Source organism: Sturnira hondurensis, unplaced genomic scaffold, assembly GCF_014824575.4.
Source record: "Sturnira hondurensis isolate 20B ecotype Veracruz unplaced genomic scaffold, ASM1482457v3 Scaffold0013381, whole genome shotgun sequence".
NCBI lineage: Eukaryota > Metazoa > Chordata > Mammalia > Chiroptera > Phyllostomidae > Sturnira > Sturnira hondurensis.
The window spans coordinates 3,420,595-3,447,301 of record NW_028086012.1 but is presented as its reverse complement, the minus strand read 5'-3'; the positions used below and the strand labels follow the sequence as shown (position 1 = coordinate 3,447,301).

The 26,707-nt window shown below is 51.2% G+C and overlaps 1 protein-coding gene across 1 annotated transcript; it reads right to left on the bottom strand.

Moving 5' to 3' along the window:
• On the bottom strand, nucleotides 1-26,231 carry SPOCD1 (SPOC domain containing 1). Its single transcript, XM_037061418.1, has 16 exons — nucleotides 26,061-26,231; nucleotides 19,150-20,502; nucleotides 11,033-11,074; nucleotides 9,872-10,048; nucleotides 9,432-9,473; nucleotides 9,218-9,278; nucleotides 8,818-8,908; nucleotides 7,895-8,054; nucleotides 7,663-7,779; nucleotides 5,982-6,107; nucleotides 3,448-3,601; nucleotides 3,117-3,267; nucleotides 2,689-2,824; nucleotides 2,050-2,139; nucleotides 1,579-1,765; nucleotides 1-824 (listed from the first exon to the last, which is right to left on the bottom strand). Exons 1-16 carry the CDS (start codon nucleotides 26,148-26,150, stop codon nucleotides 196-198), a joined length of 3,606 nt encoding a protein of 1,201 aa, XP_036917313.1. The 5' UTR covers nucleotides 26,151-26,231; the 3' UTR covers nucleotides 1-195.
• Between the last annotated feature and the right edge of the window lie 476 nt (nucleotides 26,232-26,707).

Below are 26,707 nucleotides of genomic sequence, written 5' to 3'. Positions count from 1 at the left end.
TCAACTTTGTCAAAATTTTTATTGAACCAACGATCAATGCTAAATAGCTTGCAGAACAGGAAACTCAGAAGGGGCAGGTGGACTGAGCTGGCTCTCCCCTCCTCTGCCCCTGCCTCTCCCTGGAAGAGCTCAGGGTTCAGCACTGGTGAGAGAATCAACACCCCTCTTCTGGTGGGTAATGAGGGTCATGTTTCTTTAAGGGAGGGGACATTCAGAGCCAGCTCCATCTGCAGGTCTCAGAGAGGAGTCAGGGGCTGGGCCAGGGGGCTGGCCAAAGAGGCCAAGAATTCCACGGGCTGCATGGGGCTGGGGAAGAAGCTCCTGGCCTGAGAATCTCAGGGAGGCTTGGAGCTGGTGGCTCATAGTCACCAGGCATTCGAGATGCTGGAGCAGGGCTTGCTGGGGACAGGAAGCCCTGTGGAGGTGCCACCCGTGACCAGCCGGTGCTGCTGAATAGGGGTGCCAGGACTGGCACCAGCCTGGTCTTGTGGGCCCCTGCCCTTGCCCGGGACCCTGCCAGGTGTCAGACTCTTCCCACAGTCTCCCCCTGCCTCTAGAGGGCCTCTGCCAAGCACAAATTCCCCTCGGAGCCAGGCTGCCTTTGCCCTGGTTTTGCTGAAGGGTACCCCCTGGGGGAGGGGACCCCTTCTGAGCCACATCTGGCCTCTTGTCCTTCTGCTGGTAGCGTCTCATCTCCACTTTTTTGTTGAAGGAGACCGTCTTGCGAACCTTCCCCAGCAAGGGGCTGAACTCTGCTGTGTCTGGGAGCCCTGCCTTGGGGAACAGCACAGCCAGCAGCAGGCTTGAGTGGGTGGTTTCCAGGCCTGGGAAAGACGAGAGGAGAAACCAAAGGTCCGGTGGGAAAGAATGCACAGCCCAGCAGAAGCTGCATTCTGGCTGTGGCAGGAGGTCTGGAGGTTAGACCCCAAGAAGAGCTTTCCAGTAGTGAGACGGTGGCCCATGAGATGCTGGGAAAGGTAAGTGGGAGGGTGATCTTCCAGCCTCGGAAGATCTGCTCTCAGTGTGGGAAAGGGTTCACCTGGCTGAAGGTGGGCATGGATGGTTTGACCCTACCCCAGTTTCTTCATCTGTGAAATGAAAAAACCAGTAGCACCATTCTGCTAGGGTTATCCTGAGGACTGAATGAATTACTATAAATGCACTTTAAAAAAGATTTTATGTATTTATTTTTAGAGAGGAGAAGGGAGGGAGAAAGAAAGAGAGAAACATCAATGTGTGGTTGCTTCTTGTGGTCCCCCCTACTGGAGACCTGGCCTAGAACCCAAGCTTGTGCCTGACTGGGAATCGAACCAACGACCCTTTGACTCAAAGGCCAGAACTCAACCACTGAGCCACATCAGCCAGGACTATAAATATGCTTTTAGAACACTGTATGCCATGTGGTAAGCAATATACAACTATGGGCTACTGTTCTTACTGTTATCACATTTTCCTATCACAAGAGTTCTCTTCTGAGACATGCCTGCCTTCAGAGAGACACTGTGACTGTGTCAACAACGCCTCATCTGGTCACCAAGGGAGGGGAGGCAGAGTCTGGATGGGCATCGGGGTACCCACCTGGGCCTCCAAGAGAGCGCAGTCTGGTGGGCAGGGGCTGGAAGGCAGGCAAGGGCAGCAGGACCACCACCACGTGTTCCACGTCTGCCAGGCCGTGGCACTGCTTATTGTTGAGGTAGGAGTAGAGCAGGCGGCAGTTCTGGGCGTCCCGAGCCCCCTGCGGGCACAGCCTGACCACGCAGAAGTCCTGGAGTCACAGGAGAGAGGGCAGCTTTAGGAGCAGTCATCCCTCACTCCTGCGAACGCCCCTGCTCTCACCCAACCCACTGTGAGGAAGTGTGTCCCCATTTCCCAGAGAAGGAAACAGAGGGGCTTGCCCAGGGCCACACAGGGAGCCTGTAGTCCCAGTGGGAACTCAACCCAAACATTCTACACCAGGCCTCTGCTCCAGACAGGGAGAGAGAGGGAGCGCACCCAGAGCTGGGGCTCAGGTGCTAGCAGAAGAGGTGACGCCCAAGGGTGGGCAGTTACCTTGGCCTTGGCTGGGCAGATGCTGGCCAGAAGGTCCCAGATGGTGTTGGGAGGGATGCAGCCTGCTGAGCAGATCACCTGGGGCAGGGCCTGAGGGCAGGGGGCATGGCCAGTCAGGCCCGTCCAGATTCTCATCCCCGTAGGGCAGACTAAATATCAGCTAAGTGAAGGCCACAGGCCGTGGCAAAGCCGATGAGCAGGCAACCTACCAGGACCCCAGGTGGCTGCCCCGGAAGTCCTAATCACCCCTGGGGTCCTACTGTCGCAGCCAGTCTCCTACAATTTTCAGAAGCCCCTCACTCCCTCCTCTAACCTCCTGCTGTCATCCCACCTCTTAGCTGATCATCAGTCACTTCACAAGCACTCCTAAAATCCCCTCTGGGCCAGGGAGGCACAGACCCCTCTTCTGGGCCTTCCTGCTTTAAGCTTTGGCTCCCCAGCCCACGGGTAACTCTGCAGGAGGGGGCTGGAATCCCAGCTGTCCCCATGTGTAGTGCAGAGCCAGGCATAGAGAATCTTAGAACGCATAAAAGAGTTACTAATTAATTAATTAATTAATGAGTGAGTGAATGAGGGTGTGAGGAGCTGACTGAGCTGGTCAGTGTGTGAGGGACTCCCTGGCGAATAGGGCAGTAGTACCGTGATGAGCTGACAGCTGAGTCCTGAGACCAGCTGGGCCTTGACCCGGAACTGCTTGATGGAGAACATGTGCAGAGCCCCTTCCCAGGGTGGCGGGCTGGACAGGGCCTTTATAGGGCCCACAGGCATCTGGAGCCTAGAAGGAGGGACAGAGGGACAGGGCTAGGCGGAACACATCCTCAGGGCTTCCCCCAGCATCTCCTTCCTTTCCAAAGGAAATCCTGTGTCCTCGCTGTGGGTCCCAGCACAGTCTTATGTAGGGGGAAACCAGCAGGCCAGAACGATTAGATCCATTCATTGCACAGAAGCAGAAACTGATACCCACAGAAAAGGTAAGATTTGTCCAAGGCCCCACAGAAAGAAAAGCCCATGCTGAGTCTGCTGCCCCAGTGACGTTCCCCTCCACCTCGCTGCCCCCCACTCCCCACCTGTCCTGGGGCTCCATGGAAGGTTTCTCCCCGAGTTGGGGCGTCTCTGAAGAGGACACAGAGGCTGGGCTTAGGGCTCTCTGTAAGACATTGTCCTCCACCCTTCTGTTGGCCTCGGAGAAGCCTCGTAGCTCACATAAGGACTTCCAGTCTGCAAACAGGAGAGGCAGGAGCTGAAACAGGTGCAGGCAGCTGGGCTGAAGCCAGCCCAGGGTTTTCCCCACCCTGCCACCTTCTTCCCAGGCCACACATCCCTTACTGCAAACCCCACGCTCGGCTCCAGCCTGCCCCTCCCTGCCCCCACCTGGGCCCTCCCCGTGTCTCCTACAACCCTTGTAGAGGTGGCTGCTGAGGTCTGAGAAGGAGTGCTCATGCCGCTCTGTGAGGCTTTCCTGCTGCTCCGTGGGGCCCTCCTGCTGCTCTGTGGGCTCCTTTGACGTGGCAGGCAAGGCCAGTGGGCGGCAGTCGATGGACACCGTGGGTTCCTGGGAGGCACAGGAGGAGAGGGGAGCACTGGAAAGGCAGCACGGGAGTCAGAGGCCCTCCACAAGCAGAAAGCCTCAGGGGCGCGGTTTTATTTTTCCAAAGAGTATGTTATTTTCTTACAAAAGTACTGTGAACTTGTTCAAGAAAACCTGGAAACCACAGAAAATTCCAAAATTAAAAAGAAAAGAAATCACCCCTTGTCCTCAGAGACAACCGTTGATGTTCTGGGTATTCCATTAGAATAGTTTTTCGATACACAGGTTCTGGGGATCCTTGCACTGAAATAGCTAGGGTCAAATACTCCACCCAACAGGCACACAGCTCAGAGGCATTGTGGGTTCGGTTCCAGACCCCACAACAAAGCAAATATTGCAATTCAGGGAGTCAGAGCAACTTTCCCCGTGCATGCGAAAGTTTTGTTTACACTGTTCTACAGTCTATTGAGTGTTCAATAGCTTCATGTATTAATGAATGTACCTACCTTAATTAAAAATACTTTATTGTGGTGAACACACAGTACAGTATACAGATGATGTATTATAGAATCGTACACCTGAAACCTATTAATTTTATTAACCAATGTCCCCCCCCAATACATTCAATAAATTTTTTTAAAAACTAGAGCAAAATACAAAATATGGGAAGACAATATCATGGTGTCCCCAAAATACATTTTAGGTTCCCCCAAATCAAAAGAGGAAGAATACTTTTCTGTTAAAAATCCTAGCCATTGCCTGAGCCCAATGGAAAAATTGTGCCCACAGACTCACTTGACACAGGGCGCCTACAAACCTTCCATTTGCAAATAAATAAATAAATAAAGCAAGTGATATTTGCAGAGCGCAGTACAGCAAAGTGCAACAGCACAAGGTGAGCCCGTGCCCTCACTCTGTGAATTACAGTAGAAGGCATCTGCCACGTCCCGTGGGCCCTGTAGCTATCGCAGGGACGGGGGTGGGTCGCAGTGCGCATGCGTCCCTTCGGCTCATTCCCAGGTTTTCCCTATTACAAATGGTCCCAAGGACATCCTCATTCAGTAAGGACTTTCCTAAACTTCCAGTTATTTCCTAAGGACAAGTTCTCAGAAGCAGATGACAGCGCAGGGAGGATGAATGTTTGTGAGACTCCTGATGCCCACTGCCAAATCGCCTTTCAAGCTCATAAGAGAAACAGCTTCAAACACAAGCATTGCTTTAGGAAGATTCAAGGAGATCTTTAGAACTCGACCCTGGCCCCTATAAGCCACCTCCAGAGTGGAGCCAAAGCCCAGGCTTCGGAGTCAGACAGCGGGCTTCGAACCTCAGCTGCCCCTCTGCCAACCAGCTGACCCAGGCACGTGGCTCCAGGTTCCTCACCCAGGAAACTGGCATCACCCCCCTCACGGGTCACTGTGAGATTTGAATGAAGAAGGCATTGTTTGTAAAAGGCACACACAGTAGGTGTTTCAATAAGGAGTAAAGGCTGCTGTGTGTTGTCTTCCCTCTCCTACTCTGCCACCCCCTTGCTCTTCCTCTCTCTCTTCTCTCCAGGTTTTCTGAGCTCCTCCCCCTCCACTTACACTCATCTCCACCCCTGAGGGCTCCTCTCTGCACAGGCAGCAGCTCTGGTTGCTGCTATGGGTTGGAAGGAGCAGGGATTTCTGTCTGTCATGTTCACTGCCATTTCCCCAGTGAGCATGCTCAAGGGGCCTTCCCTGCACTCCCGTCCTAGGCACACTGCTGCGACTGGGGTGGACGCCTGACCCACGGAACACCCGACACAAGCCAGAGCTGCCTTCTGAGAGCGACTGAAGGGAGCCACGGGCAAGTTCTGACAGCTGCAGGGAGGAAGCTGATGGGTTTATTGACTGGAGGGCCGCTGGGCCACCCTGTCAGGCCATGTTCGAGACGGAGGGGCCAAGGAGGAAGGAGCAGGGTGGACATTCAGACAGCACAGATCCCCAGCAGTAAGAGGATTCTCTGTACCAACTGCCCCGCCATCCGGTGGTTCCCTGCCTGGAGCACCTAGGTCCTTCCGCTGAACAGAGCGGGTCTGGGTTTCTTACACGCACAGACACCACCTCACACAATGCGGCCCTCCTGCAAATCGAAGATCTGCGATCTGGGGGAAACTGCAGTTCTAGGACCAGACCATTTACATGGGATCCTTTGGGGTTAGGACTAAAGGAGGGGGACAGGCATCGAGAAGGAGCTGCCAGGCCTCCGGCCAGCAGCTGTCTCGCCCCAGGCTCAGCTGGACCCTGTGTGTTAGGTCATTACCCAGCTTTTCCATGAAGACCGTGGGCCACAGAGTAGTCAGATGAGTTGCCACGGCCGGTGAAGTAAGGAGTGGACTCCCCAGCCACGGACCCTGCCGGCACCAGGTCAGGCCCCCGCTCACCACCAGGTCCTCCAGGGTTAGCATTTGGTCCGTGTCCCGCAGAATCTCAACTTCACCTTTGTGGGTCAGTTTGGAGGTCGGGAGGCAGCAGGACTCCTTCTGTTGCTGCTCAATGATCTCCAGGCCCTGGCAGAGAGGAGCAGCCCAAACTCAGCCGGTTTCGGGGGTCTCTGGCCACCAAGAACCCAAGTGCCCACTGTCCTCCACTGAGGCCTCTTTCCTGTGGTCCTCTTCCATGACAGCCCTTTCCCTTCCCCCACACTTTTGCTTCTACCATTCCTTTCACCTGGCAAGTCCTCTGCCCTCTGCCCTACCCCTCCACAGTCCACTTGTTCACCCTCCAACATAAGCTCTGCCTCCTCCAGGAAGCCTCCTTGAACTTCACTTTTACCTACAAGTGAATTCTACTTCTGACTGCACCCCACCCTCCATCCTGGGAAGACTGCAGGCTCTGGGGTACCAGCTGGATCATTAGTAAGACCCACAAGGCAGAGTGGCCTTGGGAGGTGCTTCACTGCTCTATGCCTCAGCTGATCTGTTCCCTAGGAATTAAACTGAGAGCATCATACTAAACAGCAAATGTGGAGTGCTGAGCCCAGAGCCTGGCTCATAGTAAAGGCTACTTGTGATTCTTATCCTTGATCAATGCCGTCCTACCTGAAATGTTTCCTGGACGCCCATCTCTCCCTTTGTAACTGCCCCTGGAGGACAGAGGTCCTACCCCCACCCCCGGCAGTGCTGGCTTCACTTCACGGCTCTGGCGCAGCTGCACGGGTCTCTGTTTAGAAAGGCCCCGTGCTCCATGCTGCCGTCACCTTGAAATTCTTAATAGTCGTCAGACAGAGGATCCCGCATTTTCATTCAGCACGGACCTCACAAACCATGCAGCTGCCCCCGCTCCCTGGTCCCCCTCCCCCGCCACAGTGCCCGGATAAAAGTTCAACCTACAGTGGACAGACTCACCTAATGGATTCTAGTGATTAATCCTAATCAGCGTCCACCAGAACCGGAGCCGTAGCACCCGCTCCATCCTACTGCCCCCGCCTCCTAGGTCAGCCCTTCCCTCTCTCACTGGGCCACAAACACCACCACGCCAACACCCCAGAGCCAACTCAGTGCCCACACCGTCCCTGCCTCTGAAGAGTTCCCAGGTAGGGGCGGGGGCATGGACACAGGGTCTATGAGGGGTCATTGTGAAATATGGGGGGGTCCCTTACCCAGCCTGGGGCACCAGGAAGACTTCCAGCCTTTCTGGGGCTCCTGAGGCTGGAATGAGAGGAGGCACCCCGGGGGCCTATTTCCCACGGATGGTGGATGTCAGTCATGGATGGACTCCTGAGTCTGGACCACCATTCCCAGGCCCCTCCAAGCCCAGCTCCGGAGAAAAGCGAGTGGAAGACAATACCTCCTGGGAGTGTCACTTCTCTACCAAGCTCTCCATCCCTATGCCCTCTCACTTGGGCCTCTTCCCCTAATCTGTTTGGTGGAGTCTCTGACTCTCACTATCTGCCTGCTCGTTCATCTCCTCGTTTCTCCGCCTCTCTCCATCTGTGCACCTACGTCTCCCACCTTCCTCCCTGCTTGGCGCTGTCTCCCTTCCTGCTCCATCCTCGGGTCGCCCCTCCCCCACCAGCTCCCCCACGTCCTGTCACCTGTCGAGACCTGTGACCCAGCAGCTCACCCTTTTCTCCTCCTGGTCCCGCCAGCGGGCCAGCTCTTGGGGGGCCAGCTGAAATGAGTTCATCCGCACCAGGCCATGGGGGGTGACCTCTCCATGAACCACTTTGAGAAACAGGTCCTGCAGGGGCAGGGGCAGGGGCTGCACCACACTGCTCTGAGAGCCCCCACCCCAACATCCTGCCAGGGCTCCGTGCCTCTGAGAGGGGCCCGGCCCAGCCAAGAGTCCCCCTCACGTGGTTCCTGGGGTCACGCAGGTTGAACAGCAGGCTGCGGTACTTGTTCTTGTAGTGGCAGTTGGTGGCTCGTGTCAGGTCGAAGAGGGCTGCCTCGATGCCAGCAGCGACGCCCTCCACCATGTCCTCACTCAGCACCAGGTGTGGGAGCTGCCGAAGGCTGCGGGCGACAAGGACAGGGCCATGGCACTGCACCGTGAGGCTAGCCAGGCACTCAGCCCAGGAGGGACAGAGATGGGTGGGAAGCAGAGTCTGGGCATGTTCCTACATGAACCCATTTATTCTCCCCCCAAGGCCGTGAGGGGTAAGTATCAGCATTCTCCATTTACAGATGGAGACTCAGAGAAGATTACGGGCTTGCTCGAGGCCACGTGGGTAGTGGCAAAGCAAGACCTGACTGCTCAGCTCACGCTCCAGCCCTGGCCAGTGGAAGTGAGAAATGTATGTATAAGGGGAGGAAGCCTGGGGGAGGGTAAGGCATTAGCCAAGGCAGAGGTCAGAGCCTTTGCCCTGGATGTAGCCTTGAATCTGCCATTGACTGGCTGGGTGGCTTTTGCAAAGTCCCGCCCTCTCTGGATGGTGGTCTCACCATTGGTAAATGACAGCTCTGGGCTCAGATCTCTGAGGCGCTCCCACCACAGAGTCTCATTGTGTCTGAACATATCTGCTGTGGGTGACATCCGCAGCACCTGAGCAGATGCTGAGAGCTGTGGAGGCTTAATGGGAAAGGATGACCTTGAAGCCAGAGAGGCCCAGGGTCAAATTTCAGCTCTCTTCTCACTTTTTGTGCAGGCAAGTGACCTCATGGCTACAAAGTGAGTTAGTCACACACACAGAAGCCCTTACCATATGGCATGGCCCAGGAAGGGGATGGTAGCCCGTCGGGATGTTGGGGTGTCAGGGAAGTGGGGAACAGGCCTTACCGACTCCACAGCACGTTCTGCATGACACGAACCACAGTGTCCCTTGTCCCAATATCCAGGAGTAGCTTGTCCTTTTGGAGTGGGAGCCAAACTGTGGGGAAAGGGTTGAAAGTCCAGGGGATGCTCAGGGCAAGGGGAGGGAGTGACTCCACCCTGAGGGGCTTAGGCAGGCAGAGGGGGGGCCCACTCTCAGAGACCTGCCCCCTATCTGTCTGAGAGCTGAGCAGAGGCAGCCAGCAGCCCATGCCTCTTGGGGAAGGACTACGAGCTGATTGGAGAGGGGTGGGGAGAAGAGGGGACATATCCTGTCTTCCAGGGCCTGCTGGGCATGAGTCCCCTTCAGTGCCACCAGTCCCCGGAAGACAGGTGAATGCTGAAGGCACCACCCATGGCCCCTCACCTGAGTCTTCTCCCCAGTCCTGTTCACCCTGCTCCTCCTCTTCAGCCTCCACTGGGCTGCACTGTGGGGGAGGGGCAAGGAACCGAGACCATGTATCTGGGCCCAGCCTGCCGGCCCCCCAGGGACACTTCCCCCAGCCACACCCCGATTCCCACATTCTCCCTGACCCACGTTCCAGAGAAGGCAGCCAAGTGACAGGGACAGAAGCACTCACCCCTCGATCCTCAACACGGGCCTCCTGAAGAGGAAACCCCTCCTGCAAGAGAATGAGCATGTGAAGGAGAAGTGACGTCCCTGAGGACCAGCGAGCCACTCCCAGACGGTGGAAGGGGTCAGAGAGGACACCAGAGCCCCAGGCTGTCCCTCCTGAGGGAGGCCACTGGAGGGACTTGGGATCACCAGGAACAGAAGTGGGTGACTGCTCCCTCTCCAAACGCATGGGAGGCCCAGCCCTGCCCTCCCAGGAGAAAGAGCACACAGACCCCCAGGCTGGCCAGCCCGGTGGTGATCTAACCCTCTGGCTGCTGCGTTCGGTGTGACCGTGAGCAAGTGACAGCCTCTCTCTGGGCTGCAGCAGCATCTCTGTGAGTCGGGTGTGAAGGTGTCTCTCAACAGGATTAAGTGACATCACCTATGGAAAGAACTGTTCTGTACCTGGCACCCCATGGGGCCCTGGGCCCTGGGCGTTTCCTTCCTTCGGGGCCTTTGGGCAGATGAGGCTGAGCTGACCTCCATCATGTTGTCCAGAGGCCCCAGCTTTGGAGGCTGCAGCCCCGCTGCCTGGCCGAGGCTGATGGCACCCAGGAGGCAGATCACTGCTCCGGAATCAAACTGCAGGGGGAGAACAAAACCCTACTCACAAACCCAACTCACACTACTCACAAAACCGAGCAGGGCGAGCGGAGGCCCTTCCCCTCAGAGGGCTCACCTCACTGGTGACTGCTTATGCCACCCTCCCCCACCCCTGGACTGTTAGCTCAAGAGGACAGGGAACACATCTCAGTCCCGGATATGTTCCCAATGCCTACAAAAGCCTGGCACGTAGTAGGGTTCAACACATGCTTGCCATCTGACCTGTGTCCCAAGAAGGGAGCCTTCCCCCCTCACTCTCAGGTACATTCAGAGTTAAATGGACCCTTCTCAGCCTCCTGACCAGAGATGCATCTCATCAGGTGCTGAGTGGGCGTTTGGTCTTCTTTTTTTAAAAATAATTCTTAATTGACTTTTAGAGAGAGGAGGGGGGAGAGAGAGAGATACACACACACATCAATTTGTTGTTCCACTGATCTATGCATTCATTGGCTGATGCTTGTACGTGCCCTGACCAGGAATGGAATCCATACCTTGGCATACCTGTACGACACTCTAACTAAATAAGCTACTTGGCTAGGTGGTCTTGGTTTTTATAGAGCTGCAGAATCTATCCTGCTCTCCTTTTGCCCTGGTTGCCAGGAAGCTCAGTGTAAACTTTGAGCCTTGCAGTTGTACCTTTCCAACATGAGGAGAGGGGAGTGGTTAATGTAGTAAGGTTTCCCTTCCTCCTTCCCTTTTTCTTGCTTTCTTTAGGCATTTATCCCATTTTAAGCACGTTTTGATCCATTTAATTTGTTACAAACTATGGGGAATTGTTTTGAAAGCAAACGGGGTTGGAAAGTGATGGCCAGGTCCCAAGGTCTGGGGAAGACTGGAAGTCCGAGAAAGGTGGAGAAAAGCAGGAGGCGGGGATTGCCTCTGTTGTGGAGAGCCCCACCCCCCACCCCACCAGACCTGGGAGAGGGAAGAAGAAGGGCAGGAATAAAAAGTAAAAAAACCTACGTAACACACATGCTTCACCCCGTGGGGCATCTTCATTTCCTCCTTGGAGAGAGAGAGGGTGCAGAGGTTAGAATGCAGACGACCCAGCGACCCACTGCAGGGAATTAATAAAAGACACTCACATAGAGGTGGAAGATGTATGTTCCGTGTTCACTGGGTTGGCATTTGCAACCAAAATGAAATGAGTGAGAGCTAATGTCCATCCTAGGGGGATGGTTAATAAACAGCAGTACACTATACCGTGTGGCCATTAAAAAGAGTGAGTCCTAAAAACTACGATTCATCAGGGGCTTAGTAGGTGACCGGCCCTGGAGGGAGCACATCACATGTCATCTTACGAAGGTCTCAGAACACTATGAGGTATGTGCTATTTCCCACCCCATTTTACAGATGAGGAGACTGAGGCTCAGAGAGAGTCTGAAAAGTCCTGTTGCTACTAAGCAGTGAGCTGGGAGTAGAACCTAGTTCTTTCTGACTCCAAACCACTTAACTGCTGAGCTCTGCTGAAACACTGGCTGGCGTGGAAAGATGTCATGCTGCACCATTAGGACAAAAAGAGAAAGAATAGCTGACAGAATCTGTTGCATAAGCCCATTTATGTAAATATATATTTATAGATGCGTAATAGAGGTTACCTCTGGGGAATGAAATTCCAGGGGGGGTGGCCTTCCCTTTCCTCTTGCAGACACTCGTGTGTTTGTGCTATTCAAAATGAGCACGTCTTTTGCTTATAATAGGAAACATTTTTTTAAACTAAAAAACAAGTCCAGAACAATGTGTGTCATGTGCTACCACTTGCACTAAAAAGAGGGGAAAAAGAATTTTTAAATTTGTATTTGCTTGAATCTGCGTAAAATATCTCTGGAAGGATCTACCGGAACCTAATCACCGAGGCTGCCAACAGGAAGGGAGGGAGCTGGGAAGGAGGGGGTCTCACTCTTCCTTTTTTTTAAACCATGGGAATGAATCAGCCTTCCAAAAAAAAATAAATTGAGAAAGAGTTGGGGGGAGAAAGAAAATGGGACATCTGGGAGGGAAAGCAGGAAAGGTATTAAGAACAGCCCCTCGCAATTGAAAGCCCTGTGGCCGGCCTCCATGGAGGGGGTCCGCAGAGTGGCGTTATCGGGCCCCCAACAATGGGCAGCAATCAGACCAGCAAAGACGCTGAGGGGCGTCCAACCGTTTGGTGTCTCTGGGCCACACTGCAAGAAGAGCTGGCTCTGGCCACATGTTAAGTACACTGACACTAACAAAAACAGTAAAATCTCATAATGTTTTAAGTAAATTTATGATTTTGTGTTGGGCCGTACTCATAGCCATCCTGGGCTGCATGTGGCCCAGGGGCCGTGGGTTGGACGCCCCTGCTTGATCCTGGACTTCTCAGATAAGAAAACAAAATACACACGTGTCATCCGTTTGACAAAATGAAAGGAGTCAAACATCAGAGCAAAAATATATATATTTTAAAAATGATTGAGCAGATTTAGTTGAGAACCAAACACAGCTTCTGGAAACAAAAAATACGATACATCATTTCCACGGACTGTCTAGTATCTTTTAATTAATTATTCTTTTTCCTTGCTTAGATAATTTGTTCCTTCTAGGGTCCTGGTCCCTAATTTCTGACCTCATTCAGCTATTATCAAAAACAATATGAAGCCCTGGCTGGTGTAGCTCAGTGGATTGAGTGTGGGCCTGTGAACCAGAGGATTGCAGTTCGATTCCCAGCCAGGGCACATGCCTGGGTTGCAGGCCAGTTCCCAGCAGGGGACGCATGAGAGGCAACAATGCATTGATATTTCTCTCCCTCTCTCCTTCCCTTCCCCTCTAAAGATAAATAAATTAAATAAAAAAAAGAAAACAACTATCGAGGACTTTTGGCCAAGATGAAGGCATAGGTAGATACACTTTGCCTCATTGCACAACCAAAAGAAGGACAACAATAAATTTAAAAACAAAAAAACAACCACAACTGCCAGAAAGTCGAACTGTATGGAAGTACAACAACCAAGGAGTTAAAGAAGAAACACTCATGCAGACCTGTAGGAGGGGCAGAGACAGGCAGCCTGGTGGAGAGGACACACAGCAAGGTGGCAGCTGGAGGACCAGGTGGTCCCACATTCGAGTGCTAATAAACTGGGAGGAACAACTGGGGAGCGAGACAAACCATGCAACCCAGGGTTCCAGTACGGTGAAATAAAGCCTCTGGCTGTAAAAATCTGTGGGAATTGCAGTTGTGGGAAAAACTCCTAGCATCACAGAGGAGTTTGTTGGAGAGACCCACAAGGTCCTAGAACGTATACAAACCCACCCACCTGGGAGTCAGCACCAGAAGGGCCCAATTTGCTTGAGCGCCTGCCGAGCCCAGCAAGCAGAACTGTTCCCTCTCAGATCCCTCCCCCACAAACAGCACCGCAACACAGTCACATGGGTTGCCCCAACCTAGTGAATACCTAAGGCTCCATCCCTTAGAATGTAACAGGCAGGCTGAGAAAAAAAAATGGCCCAAATGAAAAAGCAGATCAAAGCTCCAAAATAGAATTAAGCAATGAAGAGACGGCCAAGCTATCAGATGCAGAGTTCAAAACATTGGTAATCAGGATGCTCACAGAAATGGTTGAGTATGTTCGCAAAATATAGGAAGAAGTGAAGACTATGCAAAGCGAAATAAAGCAAAATATATAGGGTGCCAACAGTGAAGGGAAGGAAACTGGGACTCAAATCAACAATTTGGAGCAGCAGGAAGGGATAAACATTCAACCAGAACAGAAGGAAGAAACAAGAATTCAGAAAAATGAGGAGAGACTTAGGAACCGCCAGGACAACTTTAAACATTCCAACATCCAAACCATAGGGGTACCATAAGGGCAAGAAGATGAGCAAGAAACTGAAAACTTATTTGAAAAAACAACTGGAGAATTTCCCCAATCTGGCAAAGGAAATAGACTTCCAAGAAATCCAGGAAGCTCAGCATCCCAAAGAAGTTGCAGCCAAAGAAGTACACACCAAGGCACATCATAATTACATTACCCAAGATTAAAGATGAGGAGAAAATCTTAAAAGCAGCAAGAGAAAAGGAGACAATTACCTACAAAGGAGTTTCTATAAAACTATCAGCTGATTTGTCAAATCAAGATGTATTCCAAGTCATGAAAGGCAAGGACCTACATCCAAAATTACTCTATCCAACAAAGCTTTCATTTAGAATGGAAGGGCAGATAAAGTGCTTCCCAGATAAGGTCAAGTTAAAGGAGTACATCATCACCAAGCCCTTATTATATGAAATGTTAAAGGGACTTATCTAGGAAAAATAAGATGATTAAAAATATGAACAATAAGATGACAACAAACTCAGAACTTCAACAACTGAACAACAGTTTAAAAAAACCCAAACGCAAACTAAGGGAACAACTAGAACAGGAACAGAATCACAGAAATGGAGATCACAAGAGGGTTATCAGTGGGGGAGGGGGAAGAATGAGGGGAAAAGTACAGGGAATAAGCATAAATGGCAGGTACAAAATAGACAGGAGGAGGTTAAGGATAGTATAGGAAATGGAGAAGCCAAAGAACTTGTATGTACGACCCCTGGACATGAACTAAGGGGAAAGGAATGCTGGTGGGAGTGGGGAATAAAGGGGAGGAAAAAAAATGGGACAACTATAACAGCATAATCAATGAAATATATTTTTTATAAAAGAAGAAAATAACTATCAATGGTGGACCCAGACAACATCTTTTCTGAGAATGAGGATAAAATAGCCCTGGCTGGTATAGCTCAGTGGATTGAGCGTGGGCCTGTGAACCAAACAATCGCAGTTCAATTCCCAGTCAGGGCACATGCCTGGGTTGCAGGCCGGTTCCTGGCAGGGGACCCATGAGAGGCAACCATACATTGATATTTCTTTCCCTCTCTCCTTCCCTTCCCTTCTAAAGATAAATAAATACAATCTTTAAAAAAATAATTTAAAAAGATAAAATAAAAATATCATAGAGAAAACTGAGTTATTATTTTTCTTGATAATTTAATTTTATCAGTAAACAAAATGGTAAAGGATAAACGGGAGGCAGAAGAAAGGAAAAATGATCCCAGATAGAAAAGCTGAGTGGCAAGAAGGAATTCTGAGCAAAGAAAGTGATAAATATGTTGTTCAATGGAAGAAGCACTGATTTATGACACTATAACAACCGTGTGTAATTTGTGGGATTAAAAAACAACTTAGGACCAACTAGTGGATAACAGCAGCCCACTGACTGCGAAGGTTCATGCTTGGAATTCAAGTATTCCAAGATCCTTATATCATTTCAGAGGAAGGTAAAGACAGTAACTACCTTTATACTTTAACAAGTTCGGTACTTGTTTTAAAATTTCTAAAATAACCACCAAAAGAACATAAGTGGGGCATAGAAAACTTCCAACCTACTAGTGGGATAAAAAAGAATGAGAAAAACATCTAAAAGGTGGAAATAAAAGGAGGGAAAGGATAGAAAAGGCAGGATATATGCAAAGCACAGAATAAGACAGTAGGATTAGCGTCAAATAAATCAGCAATTAGAACAAATGTAAGCGGACTAATAAAAATTATTAGCAGAGCTTTAACAAAGAAAATCCAGTTATAAAATATTCAAAAGACCCATTTCTAAAATACAACAATGCAAAAAGATAGAGGAGAAAAATGGAATCATATGTGAACAGGGAACTACCACCAGAATACAGGTTTGTAGCTATATTAATACCAGATGAAACAGACTTGAAGGCAAAAAATAACTGGAAGCAAAGACCATAAGGCTCCAACCTGCCTCCTGCCTCTAGACTTTTGCACACGCCCTGCCCTCCTCTTGGTATACTCTTCCCACCTTGTTGAACACCTACCACCTGTGCCCAGACCCAGCTCAGACAGCCCCCTCCTCTTGCCCTACACGCCTTAAAACCTCCCATCCAGCCCTCCCCAGGGAAGACTCAATTGCCCTCTGGGTATCCGGGGTCTGCTGGCCTTCAGTCTATATCGACTCTCTGGTGACTTGCCTCCCACTTCCTGCTTGTTGAACAGATGGTAACCAAGTCCCAGTAAAAAGCCAACCCCCTCAGACAAGCCTTTGGCAGCTTGCTCAGAATGTGAACTTTTGAGCCTTACAGGCCTGGATTCAAATCCTGGCTGCACCACTCACTTGTTGGGAGACCCTGAATGAATCATTTACCCTCTCTGAATCCTGATTTTCTTAATAAGCAAAGCAGGAGTATAAACACTGGCTTTTAATGTTATGTTGAGAATTAGGTATGAGATGGTGACATATGTGAAGCTCCTTGTATACAATAAAAATTCAATAAAAAGCGCTTTTCTTAGGTTGCCCATCTGTTGGAAAGGTACAGTCCTCCCTCACACACCTCCTGACTCTCTGCAGCTACGCACAGGACACCTGAGGCTGGGTACCTGGGTGGGGAGAGGGGTTCTGTGCCTCCCTGGTTGTGAGGGACAGAGCAGGGAGCTCTGTCAGAGCTGCCCTCCCTGTGTCCCCTGCCGTCCGCAGAACAGCTCCAGACCTTGCTGGCCACTGCAGGGCTCGGGACAGAGAAGAAAACAGCATTCCAACCCACCTCCCCACACCCCTTCAAGAATGTCCACCTCAAGCCAGAGGAATACAACGCAACCAACCTCACATACCAGATCCTAGCAGTTCTGGGACTCAGCTGACTCCCCCATTTCATAGGGGAGAAAACTAAGAGTCAGAGAAGAGACATCTGTCATCTCAAGTTGCCCGGTAGTAAGAAACAGAGCCTGACCTTGAATCCACCTGTCTGCCCCTGGCATAGGCCAGGCTGCCTCCAGAAGGTGCTAGGGCCCTAAAGGGGGCTCTAGACCTGCTGGACACTGTGCCCACACCCCATCCTCAACCACCCACCCATCCCTGTGGTGCCCAGCCTCAATTCTTCTGCAGCTGGCACCAGTTTCCATGGCAACGGGTTATTTGGGATGCTGTGGGATGATGGGCTGTGCCGCAGAGTCAAGGATGGGGCCTGAAGGCAAGAGCAGCCGTGGGCAGCTCCCAGTTGAGGCAGCTGGGCCCTGGCTCCTCTGCCTGGCTCAAACTAGCCCCTCAAACACTGTGGACCCAGGAACCCCAATTCCAGGCAGCTGGCCCAAACAACTAATGAGAGATGGGGAGAAGCCAGATGTGCAGCGATGTCCATCCCGGCATTATTTACAGCAGGCAACACTGTGTGTCAACAGCAGGCAATGTTCTTGAATATCTTTCTTGCACCAGGCACCCTGCTACATGCCAAGCACACGTCATCTCATGCTCCTCACTACTGCCCATAAGATAGGCCAGAAAGGTGAGGTCACTTGCCTGAGTCACTCGGGTAGCAGCGAAGCCAGGACCCAGTGCCAGTCTGCTGGCCCCCAGGCTCCGTGCTCTGAACCACACTGCAGAGGGAGAAAAGGGAGTCCCAGCCCGTCCTCTAGTCCTGGCAGGGCCTGGGACAAATCCGTCCGTAGCAGAGATTTGCCAGAACAATATGTACAAACTTGGAAAAAGCTTCAAATATGACAGTGCATGTGAACTAAACAAAGCCCAAGCCCCAGAACAATGAGGTGTAGTGTGAGCCTATTTACAGAGAAGAGGGTGCACCATGTAGGGGTTCACACACGCACGGAAGTTCACAGGAAGAAGACGGTTAACAGTGGTTATCTGCAGGTGGAAGGCAACGGGTTCAGGAGGCGGTAGGAGAGATTTCTTCATTCCGCACTAACAATTCATTGTGAAAAAAATTGAAATACCAGAAAGTCCCAAGTTATAAAGTTTGGTACATGTGATCCCATTTCTAGGCAAAGATATACGCACAGAAAAAGGGTGGCAAAAAAGACATATACCAAAATGTCAACAGGAAATAGCTCTGAATGTTGACATTACGGGGATTTTTATTTCTTCATTTTCTGTGATGAACGCACATTAGTTTTTTTATTAAAAATTAATGGTTTTGCAGGATGCTTACAAAGACAGTGTAAACACATTCTAATGCAGTCACGGCTCCACATAGCGGTCAATCACACAGGCAGCTCGCTGGTTCCTACACCAGTTCTACTGACTCACGGCTTGGCCTTGAACTAGTCATTTCACCTCTCTGAGCTTCAGCGTCCACATCAGTAAAAGGGGTACATGTCAACAGCATCTACTTCACAGGGCTGTTAGCAAAGTTGAAGATAAAGTGCTTGGAACGGTGCTCAGCACAGGGAAGGCAGGCCAGATGGCATCACTGATAGGCACAGCAGCAATCCCCCAGCGGGGAAGGTGCGCAAGCAGGCAGTGCAGGCTGCCACATTCACGTCCGGGCTCTGTCACTTACCAGATATGCGACCTGGGGCCTGTCACCTTACCTCTCCAGGCTTCGTGAGAAGGTTCAATGAAAAGGGCCCAGCACACAAATGTGATAAAAATTCAATTATGTGAGAAGTCTACACCCAAAAAACAGGCAGTGCCATCATCTGCCTTTGGTATATAAACATGTTAGCTATAATTATTAATAAAAGACAATTATAATGTGTAAAAGAGCAACACAGGGAACTGACTTCCTCACTGTGCATGAACTTAGAGAAGTTTGTGAATTTCCCCAAGCCTCAGTTTCCCCACCTGGAAATACAGAGCCAATGCCCGCCTTATAAGGCTATTGTGGACACTAAAACAAAAGCCAACTTAACATAAATTAAGTCATTTACCTTGTGCCATATGCTGTGCTAGGTACATTATTTTACACCATCATCTTATTTAGTCCTCAGGGCAACCCCATTAGATTGGAACTAGTATTTCCTTTTTTACAGATGAGGAAACAGAGAGGTTAAAAAATGTTCCGAGTTCACTCAGCAAAGGACTGGGAAGAGGCAAGATTCGAACCCAGGACTTACCAATTCCAAAAGATACTGACCCCTCACAAGATGGCAGCCAATGTAGTTTATTTTGTTTCCTGACTTGGTGGGCTTCAGTTTAGTCATGTACGAAATGGGCATGAAGGATAAGTCACTAAAAGTCCACCCAGCTGAGCTCTATTAAATTCCACCACCAGGCATGGCATCCAGAGACCGGTCTGGCCCTTCCTATCCAACCTCTCAGACTCAACTTACCAGTCTGGGGCAGCCTCCTAGGCAGGATGCTGCTGGCTGGTCCTGGCTGGAGTCGTCTGGGCTTCTGTCTGCGCCCTGGTCCTTGGCAGGGGGCACTGGGCCCGTGCAGGACAGGGCACACTTGGATATCCTCTGCCCTTTGAATGAGTCTGAGAGAGCCTTGCCAGCTGCAGACTCTGGGGAGCCGGCAGGAGTGTCAGTGGGAGCAGTGAGCCCTTGCCCCAGCCTCCCCTTGGATAATGGCTGAACCTTGACCTCCTGGTTGGGTGAGGTCGCAGGGCCATCATCACTGCCAGCTGCCACAGCGACCCACTCAGCTTCTTGCCGCTCTGTGGTGGAAGCCTTTCCACATATTCCCAGGCACAATGCAGGGCTCTGCGCAGGATCCTGGGCAGCTGGCCTGAGGCGCTTCCCTCCACTGGGCAGTGGGAACAGGACAGGGTCGTAGGGGCTGCCTGGTTGGGCCCCACCCCCTGCAGCGGGCAAACACCTGAACTCAGTCCCTGAGGCAGATCCCACACGACTTCCGCCTGAGCCTCCTGGCCCAGACCCCGTGTCCTTGGGAGAAAGAGGCCAGCAAAGGTCTCCCAATGACGCCAAGTCAGCACCTTGTGGAGGATGTCCCACACACTGGGAGTTGTCCCTAACAGGCCTCTGACCAAGCCACAAGAAGCCACCAACCCCTTCCCCACCCTCTGAGCAGGCCTTACGCTTCCTGCTTTTCTTTCTTGGCTGCACAGGGGCTGAGCCTAGTGAGGATGGCAGTTCCCTTTTGGGGGGTTCCTCTTTAGTGAGGGTGGGGCTTCTTCCATCATATCCTGGAGAACTCCTCCCTCCTTCTCTGACCTCTCTGGGCCTGGGGCACCTCTCCCTGCCAACCAAAGCTCTCTCTGGGAGACCCATGGACATGCCACAATGATTCCTGGCCCAATTTTCATCTAAGATGTTGTGTAGAGAAGTCTGGAGCTTCTTGGTGGCCTGAGCCCTCCCCTGAGCAGGCACTGCGGGCAGCTGGGTGTGGAGCTTAGGGCCAGGCACCAGATCCTGCCTCTGTCCTGCAGCTTGCTGACCAAGGACCGGCAGGTGGGCACCACCAGCCTGGAAGCTGGCACCTTGATGGATCTCTTCCCTGGGCACCCTCTCTCTTCGGCCAGCCCCAACTGAGGCCCCAGAGCTTCCCCCAGGCAGGTCTGGGGCCAGGCCTGACTCGGAGCATGCTTCTTCCATGCCCTCCTGGGAAAGCCCGCAGCTTCGTCGGGGTCTGAGATCAGGGTCCTCTGTGCTGGAGCCCTCTGCAGCCCCCTCCTGAAACATGTCTGTCCACCTACAGGGGCCAAAAGCAGAGCGTGGGCCCTGTGAGGAGACAGAGAAGAGGCTTCGTCACGGAAGGTCTGACTCACCAGCCCATTCAACACAGCTGGCCATTGGTAACGTGGGCAACAGCTTCCCTTCCAGGTGCCACCACCCCCAGGCCCTGCCCACTCTTGAGGCCTGGAGGCCACAGGGACCAGGGTCAGCACCCACTTATGTCAGCACCCAGCAAGGCCCCCGCCCCAGATGGGGAAGAAAAGGCCCCGCCACCAAGCAGGGTTGAGCTGCAGCAACCTGCGGCCTTCCCATCTCTGAGGGTTTACACTTTGCTCAAGTGGGATGTGATATCAACAGTTACCAGTTATTAACTACTTTCTCTTATGCATTATTTCATTTCACACCGGCAGTGAGGAAACACAGAGATATTTGGGGACTCGCCAAAGGACGCGCAGATGGGAGTGGAAAGCCCAGCTCTAAACCACTCCTTATGGAGCAGACACCGAAGGGCATTCATTCCTGTCACCTCCCGGTTCCCCTCACATCGGTCTCGTTCTGCTAGACACCACAGCCAGGTTCGCAAGCCTGAGAACAGTACCCTACCGCTCCAGGAATCCGGCTCCCAACCGTCCAGTAGCTCTCAACAGGAGCCCCTTGGCTTCCCCCTTCCAGGGGTCCACCCCAAGCTGGGAAGAGGCCGGAGTCACGTGAGGCGAGGAGCACTGGGCGAGGGATGGGGGCGTAGTCTCCGTTGAAACGCAAAGGGCTTCCCCCAGACGTGCTGATGTCTTGGCACCAGCAGAGGGCGCACTCCCTCCAGAGGACTTCCCGGAGGAGGTGCCTATCCTCTCCCCCACCCCCGCTCCAGAGCGGAGGCAGGTGAGTGAGTGACTGAAGCCAGAGGTCCCACGTTGAAGGGCCTGGAATCTGTCTGAGAGTTTAAACTTGATCCTAAGGTGATAGAGAGTCCCTGAAAGTGCCTGAGCCCCTAGGGGAATGTCAGAATCAGACCCACATGCTTGCCTAATTATTATCTTAATTATCTCAAATATAAAAACAGAATACATATAGATAAAAATGCACATGCAAGCCCAAAAGAAAAGTTAGAAATAACTTAAAAATATCCTCTCACTTCCCAACTCAGGAGTAACCTTGCTTTTTTTGTTGTTCCTTTCTCTTTTTTTAACTATGTTTTAGTTTTTTATGTTACCTTCATAACTGGGAATAACGTACTCACCCTCCATCACTTGATCTACTAACAGTATCTGTGATTCTCTGCTGTGATGGTTTCATCAGCCATCCTTTTCCCTTTTCTCCTCCCAATTTTTTTATATTCATACTTTTAGATTTCCACTGGTTGTGATTATGACTTTGAATAATAGGCTTACATGTCTATTTCTCCTTTAGACTGTATCTTTTGATCCTCCTCTGTGTGAGATGATCAGTTTCGCCTCCCCACCTTTGCCTTCCTCCACCGACTCAGTTGTTACTTTTGCTTTGTTGAGGTTTCTAGTGAGCACATTCTCTCCTGGGTAGGTAATTCAGGTTGGCGTGCTTTTGCCTGGAGAATGATTCTTCACATTAAAAACCAGGTGACATCTATAACATTGCTACTATGTGAGTATTTTCGCTGCAGCATTCAGGATTTTATAGACCTCGGTAACAGGAAGATGGGATTTCCGGCACTAAAACCTGTGCCGTGTGAGGGGATGAGAAACTTCCAGGTGATTGGAATATGACACCGCAGTCAGAATGAGTAAGTTAGATCTCTGTGTCCGCGTGCTCGCATCTCAAAGGCATAATGTTGAATTGAAAAGGCAAGATGATGTTAACAAGGGAAACCGAATGCCAGGTATTTGGGAATATCTCTGTACTAGTCTTCCATTTATTTTTCTGTATATTTGTCTTACAAATAAGGTTTACTACAAAAAAAAAAAAAAAAAGGAAGCTGTTATGTAATCCACATTGACCGCTATCACACTCTGGCTGCCAGGGTCACAGATGAAGTAAGAGCTGAGAGTGGATCGCCAATGGCATCCAGCTACTGCTCCGAAGAAATCATTTGTGTGAGTGAAAAGACCTCTCACCCCGGAATGTCCTGCTCGTTATGGCGGAGACTTGGCCAGGGCCCCTAAGGCTCCGTGAACTGTTATTCTGGTCCATTTGCACACTGGAAGCCTCCCACCATTGGGAAAAGAAAGGGGGAGCAGAGGCGCTCCCCCACCACATGGTATTGGGGGTAAATGGACAGTGACAGCCAGCACATGTGAGCACTACTTGGAGCCAGGGACTGGTCTAAATGCTTTGCCTAGCTTAAGCCTCTATTTACCTATTTGGATTACCTACATTAATCCTTTCACCAAGTCTATGAGGAATGCAATGTTATTATCCCCATTTTGCAGATGAGGAAATAGGCAGAGAGAGATTAAGTAACTGGCCCAGGGTTCGTAGGTGGTAGAGTGGACTGAGGAACCCAGTCACTCTGTCTCCTGATATTCTAAAATATCTCATTGCCATAAAAAGCAAGCACAGGTAGGTCTTGCTCAGGTCTTGGCCAGTGCCTTTGACCAGACTGTTTGCCGATTGCTCCACTGATTCACGACAGCACCTCTTCTCCACAGCCTTCCTTATTCATCACCGGAACTTCCCTCTTCACTCTCGTTGGTCCTGGCTGCTTCCTGCATTAAAGCTCCTTCCGCAGAAGTAAAACTAGAGCTAGAGTAAATGCATGGGAGGCTGATCCAGGGGTCAGAGGGTTTCTTTAATAAATATCTATTGAACATTTACTATGGGTTGGGATTTTTGTATATCATCTCATTGAATCTTCATATCAATACTATGAAGTATATGCACATCATTCTTCACTTTTAACAGAGGAGGGAAACTGAGACTTCGGCAGATGAAGTCACTAACCTAGGATCATGAGATACGGGAAGAACAGAACTGGAGGCGCAACCTCAAGTCCAACTCAATATGAAGTTCCTTCTCCAAACTATGTTCTCACGAGGGCAGGAGCCAGACAGGGGCCACCTTGCTGGGCCACTTTGTTTATTCACAGTACCCAGTGTGGTAGCTGCCATTTGGTAAATAAGAACACACATGTAGGAAGACCATAATGGCACAATATATGGGAGCCAAGGTGAGTGTTTGGTTTTTGTGGGTTTTTTTCCCTGTGATAAATGGTTTCTCTAAATAAGTTTCGGCTCCCAGAAAGGCTGGAAATGTAACACACGGAGTTCTATACACCCTCACCCATTTCCTTCCACTGTGAGCATCTCACATTATCGTGGTACATTTGTCACAGCTAAGAAACCAACATGAATAATGTCACTATTCACTAAGCTACAAACTTATTTGGCTTTCACCAGTTTTTCCACTGACGTCTTTGTTTTCTGTGTCAGGGTCCGGAGCAGCACCCTGAAGCCGTTGGCGGGTACCTGTCACACGGTGCCCCGATGCACCCTGCAATCAGCCGGCATGTCTCACAGTCTCCTCTGGTCGGTGACCGCAGCTCAGTCTTTCCTCGTTTCTCATGACCTTGAGAGTTTTGAGGAATAATACGCAGGTATTTTGTGAAATGTTCCTCACATTGGGTTTTTCTGATGTTTTTCTCCTGATTAAGCTGGCCTTAAGGGTTTGGGGCAAGAATGACACAGAGGGCAAGAATGTCACACCGTGTCAGGGGCACGCAATAGCCACATGGCATCACAAGGGCAGTGACCTCCATCACACGGTGAGACGGTGTTTTCCAGACTTCCCCACTGCAAAGTTATTACTTTAAGAATTTTAACATGGAGGGAGATGATATTTTCAAAGAATACGTGATGGTGCAAACAAAGTGTCACGTGTGATGCTTAACGCTGGGGCCAGCGTGGATTCCGCTGGGGGATGCTCCCTGTCTTGCCTCCCTGAGCTGGGCTGATTTTTGTCACTGGGCCTCTCCCACTGCCGGGGTGGGGGGAGGAGGACACGAGTTCATTTTCCATGGGTGATTTTGTGCACAGCCTTCATCCTCGGTCATTGCCGTGGAATCAAAGGGAAGAGGGGCCCATCTGGGCCACACTGGGCAGCCAGCGCACAGCACCTGGGAGGAGAACAGAAAGTCCCTGGGAACCCTCCTCTCCCAGAAGCACCCCCTGAGCCGCTGGTCAGCAGCAGGCTGCTCGGCCAGTGGTCACTCCGGCCCTCCACGGCTCCGCCGAGACAAGCCTGGTCCTGCCTCTGACATGAATACTTTGATTTGCTGAAGAGCATGTTGTTGACTTCATGAGCTGGAAAACCAGAAGCAGACCTTCTAGGCCCGAGGCAAGAGGTTTCCAAGAACAGTGAGCAACTCTGTGTCCCGAGGCTGGGCTCCTGCTGAAGATGGACACTGCTGAGCCTCAGGGCCACCAGGGTGACTCTGCTCGTGCTTCCAGGTGCTGGTATCCCCCTGACCCCAGCTGTTGGGACCTCCTCTAGACACTGTTGCCCCCCTTCACTAAGGTCATGCCCACTGCCACCAGACAATGTGAATTCTGTTACAGCTAGTGATCCTGGTCAAGTTCAGTGGCCCCTGCTGGGCCTCTGACAGAACCCCCCTGAGATGCCACTGAACCTGGCTGTACCTCTAAGTCCTGGGCCACAGCTGAAGTGATTGGATTTCCTGTGCCTCTGGGCTTCTTCCAACCCCTCAAGGTCATGGACAGACACAGCCAGGAGTGAATGGAAGCTATGGGTGCCTCAGGTAGATACGTCTGTGTTGATGAAAAGCAGACCTTTCCCCGGGCTGTCAGGGGCTGCTGGCGCATTGAGCAAGCCTGACTCATGGTGTTGATGGTGACCTGGTCTCCCAGCAGAGGTAGTGTTTGCCAGGTGTCCCCCTAGGAAGGTACCTCTGCCCCTCCCTTCCACATGGCACTCTCAAGAAGGAAGTCACCCCGTGCAGCCCACACTGAAGCACTGGACAGCGTGTGCCACCTCCTGGAGCACAGAATATCGACCGAGATAATTGGAGTTTTTCCTGGGAGATTGGATCCTTCCCAAATTATTTATTTATATCATTTATTTAATCATTTATTTGTGGCAATGTGGACTCACAGATATTTGTTTTATACTTTGGACTGTAATGCAATGCCACTTTATTTATTTTGTAGCTCAAGTGCTTCCAGCTTTGGCCGCTGGGAGCTCTTTTGCTCGGCTCCTCTGTCCCTTTGACATTTTGACATTACTGTTTGGGAGGATACACTTCCTACCTCCTTGGAGACGTTCGACTCCACCGATGACGTATGTCAGATGTGGGTGAGGCTCAGATTGGGTCCCTCTTCATTCGCCCGGGCAACTGGCTCCAGAGCCTCTGAACCCCAAGCCCTGGCTGCGCCTCTGATCATGGGGGACCTCGGAGCTGCTGGACGCTCTGAACTTGAGACGTAGCCCTTTCCTTCCTCCTGCAGCCACTGCCCTGGAAACAGCACCCTCTGCCCAGCTGAGTCTGCCCAGTTCTGGCCGCAGAAAAGCTCTGTAACCTTAGTAATGTAACTATATCCTCCATGTGTGTGAATACACTTATTTAAAGGACGAAACAAAACAGAAAAATCTGCCTCTTGATTATCTTTGAAACTGACCTTATCTGCTGCATTCCGGGACTTCGGATCAGTGTCCTTTTGCCTGAAGCTCTTTTTGTTGCACGGCCTCCCATCTGGCCAATGGAGCATCAAGGGCCCCGGAGTCACCCAGACTCAGATGCCAATCCCAGCGGCTCTGGGCCGTCATTTGATCTCTCAAAGCCTGCGTTTCCTCACCTGGAGAAGAGGGACAATAACAGCCTCCGAGCGGCTACCACTGATTGAGCACCCGCCACGTGGATTAGGGGGTGACTTAGGCAAAGCACCTCACACACATAGTATGTGCTCAACAAGTGGAAGCTATTACTACTGCTAGGAGTTGTGACACATGGGACAGATAGCGGACAGAGGCAGGGAGGAGGAGGGAGACACGTCCCATACAGGTACTTGAAATTCTATGCGTCTTCCATTAACTGGGAAAGAAAGCCTTTGAAACTGTGCTTTCGTTCCAAGGTCTGGAAGGCTGGAAAGGGCCCAGAGTGCCTAAAGGGCGAAGTCTCTCTATACCTTTGGGTATTCACGCCCCCATCCTGGAAAGCTAGCACCACCTTTTCCTGTCAATGTGTAACTTCTTCACACTCTCCCCCATGCCACCGACTCTAAGTCTTCAGAACAAAGGATCTCTCTCTTGCCCTTGCCACCCTTGC